The sequence below is a fragment of the Alosa pseudoharengus genome, unplaced genomic scaffold, assembly GCF_046254945.1.
Source record: "Alosa pseudoharengus isolate Yale_2024_CS ecotype anadromous, Long Island Sound unplaced genomic scaffold, YU_APseudo_1.1 YU_APseudo_1.1_scf_15, whole genome shotgun sequence".
NCBI classification, from domain to species: Eukaryota; Metazoa; Chordata; class Actinopteri; order Clupeiformes; family Clupeidae; genus Alosa; species Alosa pseudoharengus.
Genome location: NW_027468620.1, coordinates 37,748,585 through 37,753,584, shown reverse-complemented (window position 1 = coordinate 37,753,584; position 5,000 = coordinate 37,748,585). Strand labels below are relative to the sequence as shown.

Sequence of the window (5,000 nt, the reverse complement as noted above, 5' to 3'; positions counted from 1 at the left end):
TGAGTAATCAGAGCAGCAGCACAACCTAAAACAGTTGCACTGTAACGTTAACGTTAAAGCTACAGCTCAGTAGGCGAGGATGATGGCCGGGTGCTATTCGCCTAATAAAGATCTAAGCAATGCGGAATTCAGCTCGGAACATTAATTGTTTGTCTAACGAACATTCTAGAGTGCTACACAGAATTGCGTGAGAAAGAGAAAACTCCCCCCCCCCCCCCCCCCCACCGTGAAATGCTGGGAAATTGCACATTTTAACGCTGAAATGCAAAAAAAAATCTTTGGGGGCTATCCCCCGGAACGCCCCCCTATTATTATTTTTTGTCAAAAAATAGTCATCATTGAAGGCCTAACAACTGAACGCACGGTCCGCCACTGATGTACACATACACATATATACTTATACACACACACATGTACACATATATGCACATATATACTTATACACACACACATACACATATATACTTATACACACACATGTACACATATATGCACATATATACTTATACACACACACATACACATATATGCACATATATACTTATACACACACATGTACACATATATGCACATATATACTTATACACACACACATACACATATATGCACATATATACTTATACACACACATGTACACACATATATACACATATATACTTATACACACAAACATACATACACATATATGCACATATATACTTATACACACACATGTACACACATATACACATACACATATATACTTATACACACACACATACACATATATGCACATATATACTTATACACACACACACACGTGATCAGGTAAGAGGTTTTGAACAAAAACGGCAATGCTGCTTAGCGATTGTGGGACTTTTATTTTGACAAGTTGTCGTTGTTCTGTCTTCCACACTCATGAAATGTTTGGTATGAATGTTGAGTCATGTCTCATGAAACAGTCATGAATGCTTTATGTGCAGTTTATGACAGCTGCTATGAATGTGTTATGAACTCACCCGTCAAGTATTCCCAAAACCTGTTAGTAAAACATGCTGTGAGAACTAAAATGGTGAAGCAGCTTTTAGCTGCTATGCGGCTCAGCTCTGGAACCAACTTTTGGATGACATCAAAAATGCCCCAACTGTTAGCCAGTTTTGAATCTAGACTTAAGACCAAACGTATGTGTGTGTGTGAGTGTGTGTGTGTGTGTGTGTGTGTGTGTGAGTTTTGAATCTACAGTAGACTTAAGACCAAACTGTTCTCAGATGCTTTCTGCTAACTGCACTGAGTTACAAATTCTGAATCTGCCTTGAAAATGATTCTACCTTGTGTGTTTTATTTTGTCTTAAATTATTCTTTATTTTTAAATGATTTTACCTTGTGCATTTGATGTTTTCTTTTAAATTATTCTTTTTCCCTTTTATTTGGTGGTGGGGTCAGATTGAGATGTATCTTTATAACACATTTATAACAATGTGTATTAACGTTATTACAGTGAACATCACCACAAATGCTCCTAAACATGTGTAGTAATACTCCTGATTGTTGACATTGTGTGTGTGTGTGTGTGTGTGTGCGTGTGTGTGCGTGCGTGTGTGTGTGCATGCATGTGTGTGTGAGTGTGTGTGTGTGTGTGTGTGCGTGAGTGTGTGTGTGTGTGTGTGTTGAGTGTGTTTTGAGTGTGTGTGTGTGTGTGTGTGTGTGCGTGCGTGTGTGTGTGCATGTGTGTGTGTGTGTGCGCGTGCGTGTGTGTGTACATGTGTGTGCATGTGTGCGCGTGCGTGTGTGTGTGCGTGTGCGCGCGTGTGCGCGTGCGTGTGTGTGTGCGTGCATGTGTGTGCATGTGTGTGCATGTGTGCGCGTGTGTGTGTGCGTGTGCGTGCGTGTGCGTGCGCGTGTGTGTGTGTGTGTGTTTCTCCTCCTCTGCAGTTTAACTTTGTGGGGAGGATCCTGGGACCCAGAGGCCTCACAGCTAAGCAGCTGGAGGCTGAGACCGGCTGCAAGATCATGGTGCGGGGGAAGGGCTCCATGAGAGACAAGAAGAAGGTGCGACACACACACACACACACACACACACACACACACACACACACACACACACACGTCACAAGGTCGGAACGTTCGCTGCTCTCGGGCCTCGAACCCGACACCTTGACACACACACCGGCATGGGAGACGAGCGCTCTAACCACTGAGCTAAAAGCCCAGGCTTCCAACTCAGCGGTTAGAAAATTAGAATTAAAATTTGTTTTGGTGAGTGGTTTTTTTTACCATTATGCACTGGCCAGTTGTCCCCGCCCCACTAATCCCATCTAAAAGTCAAATAAAATAAAATAAAATAAAATAAAATAAAAGTTAAAAAGAAGATAAAAGAGAGGAGCTGTAAAAAAGACACAGAGTGGTTTAAAACTTTAATTTAAGACCTTGTGGGTGTAGTGTTTGAAGTTTTAAAATCCACAATCTCTCTGCTCTTTTCCTCTGTAAAATTGTCCAGCCTGGGTTACCTTCAAGGCCACAGACCCTCAAATGTGTGATGTTGTGCGTCTGGAAGTGTGTGACAAGATAAGTGTTGAGTGTATTTTTGTGTATGTTGTGCAGATGTTGTTTGAGGCGTATGCGTAGTGTATGTCCAGTTTCCCCGATGTACAACATGTGACAGTGAGTGCAGGTGATAACATATACTAAATTGGGAGTGTCTAAGTTTAAGGGATTGGTGGGTGCAGAACAGTGACTATGAATATTTGTGATAAATAGGTGAGGGGTGAAGTGTACGTTTTCTTTAGTAAGTGACGGGTGAAGGTGGTGCGTATGAGGAGGTCTTTGAGGTTTTTATTGCGTCTATATGCGGAGATGAGTGTGTGGTGTTGGAAGGTGGGGTGTGTTGTTTGGAATTCAGTATAGTGTTGTTTCAGTGTGTGGTAAAGGTGTTGTATGCCGTGTGAGTAGGTGCCAATAAGGGGCAGAAGATGGGGTGGGTCAGGGTTGGGGTTAGGAAGAGGGTTGGGGTTAGGGTTAGGAAGAGGGTTGGGGTTAGGGTTAGGAAAAGGGTTGGGGTTAGGGTTAGGAAAGGGGTTGGGGTTAGAGTCAGGGTTAAGGTTAGGAAAAGGGTTGGGGTTAGGGTTAGGAAAGGGGTTGGGGTTAGAGTCAGGGTTAAGGTTAGGAAAAGGGTTGAGATTAGGATCTGGGTCTGGGTTGGGGTCCAGGTTGGGGTTAAGAGGAAGGTCTGGTGTGGGAGTGGGTGATGGGCAAGTGTTTGGGGTGTATGAGTGAGTGGGAGCAAGGCCGGCCAGAGTCAAGTGCTTAGGGTTAGAGGAAACGTTTAGAATAGTGCCTCGTACGGAGGGCTTGAAAGAGTTGTTGTATGGCATGGTGAAGGTCTGTGGGAAAGGAGCAGATGCGATGAAAGCGGATGATTTGTGATTTAACTATGGATCTAAACGTGTGTTTGGGGTGATTACTGTGCTTGTGCAAAAGTGAGTGAGTGTCTGTGGGTTTAAAATAAACTTTGGAACTAAAAGTTTTATGTGTAGGTGAAACGGGGGTGAAAAAGATGGTGGTGTCTAGAAAATTAATCTGGTGAGGGTCAATAGTGGCCTTAAGTGAGATGGATGGGTGATGTGAGTTTAAGGTGTCTAAAAAAGTGTCCTGTAGGGGGTGTGGCCAAGCTCCAATGATGTCATCCAGAAAACGAAAGTAAAAAGTGGGTTGAAGGGGGCACTTGGCTAGGGCGGCCTGCTCCCACTCACTCATGTAGATGTTGGCGTAGGAAGGTGCAAAGCGTTGACCCATGGCAGTCCCGTGTACTTGTAGGTAAAGTTTATTGTGAAAGTTAAAATCATTGTGAGTGATTTCTAAAAGTTGCAGGAGGATGGTGTCCGGTCTGTGAGGGTCTGGGTATTTTTGAAAAGTGTTTTGAACTGCTTGTAATCCGGCGGGGGTGTTGATATTGGTGTAAAGGCTATCTACGTCTAAAGTGAAGAGGTGAGTGTGGTGTGGGACTGCCATGGGTCGAAGCCTGGTGAGGAAGTGGTATGTATCCTTGAGGTAGGAGGGGTGTCTGTTGGAAAGGGGGTTGAGATAGGAGTCAATATAGATGGAAATGTTGTATGTGGTGCTGTTGCAGTCTGACACAATGGGACGACCAGGAGGAACCTGAGAGGGAACTGTCCAGGTGTGTGGGGGTTTGTGAATTTTGGGGAGGAGATAGAATTGACGTGGTCGGGGGTGGTCTGGTCCTTGTAAAAATATACTTTGTTTATGGTTAATGAAGTGTTGTTGATAGAGTGAGGTGACTAACCGGCGGATTTCAGACTGTGCTGCGGGTTGGGTGGACTGTGCTATGGGTGAATAAAACTGGGTGTTGTTGAGCTGTCTGTGTGCTTCAGTGAGGTAGTGATGGGTGACCATGATTACAATTTTGGAACCCTTGTCCGCCGGTTTGATGACTATGAATTTATTGTTTGTGAGTTGTGAAATGGCCTGTTTTTCTGCTAGTGTGAGGTTACTGGTGGTGGGGGGAGGGAGGTGCCTGAGAAAGGAATTGAGTGCCTGCCTGTCCCTGTGAATGTGCTTAACTAATTTCTTATCTAATTGTGAAGTGTGGGGTTCCCAAGTGGAGGGAAGAGTGAAAGGGGTGGGGATGTAGGTGTCCTCTGAGGGAAAGTGCTGGAGTATTTTGAGGCGGCGGTGATAAAGGTGTAGGTCCCTCTGGAGTTCCTCCCGGTCAATCCGAGTGGTGTGTGGAATGAATGTAAGCCCCCTTTCCAACAGAGAGCGTTGTGGGGAAGTGGGTTGGAAAAGGGTGGAAAGGTTCATGATTAAATCATGAGGGAGGGTGGGAGTGGGTTGAGGGGGTGAATGTGCAGGAGGGGGGGTGGGGGTGGGAGTAGGGGGGGCCAGGGTTATGGGTGGAGTTATTGAAAATGTAAGTATTGGCACCAGTGTGTAAAGATTGTCTGAGCTGTATGGGGTGTCCAGTGTATGTGATCTTGGGTGGTGTGGAAGGTGTCTGGGGGGAT

The 5,000-nt window shown here is 44.9% G+C and overlaps 1 protein-coding gene across 4 annotated transcripts in view; it reads left to right on the top strand.

Annotated features, from left to right (window-relative positions):
* qkib (QKI, KH domain containing, RNA binding b) overlaps positions 1-5,000 on the top strand; it is a 112,578-nt gene that overhangs the window by 65,767 nt on the left and 41,811 nt on the right. For all 4 annotated transcript variants that reach the window (XM_076286380.1, XM_076286382.1, XM_076286379.1 and 1 more), the window contains exon 3: positions 1,912-2,028. In XM_076286380.1, the coding sequence (XP_076142495.1) occupies positions 1,912-2,028 (117 nt within the window). The remainder of the gene's footprint in view (positions 1-1,911; positions 2,029-5,000) is intronic.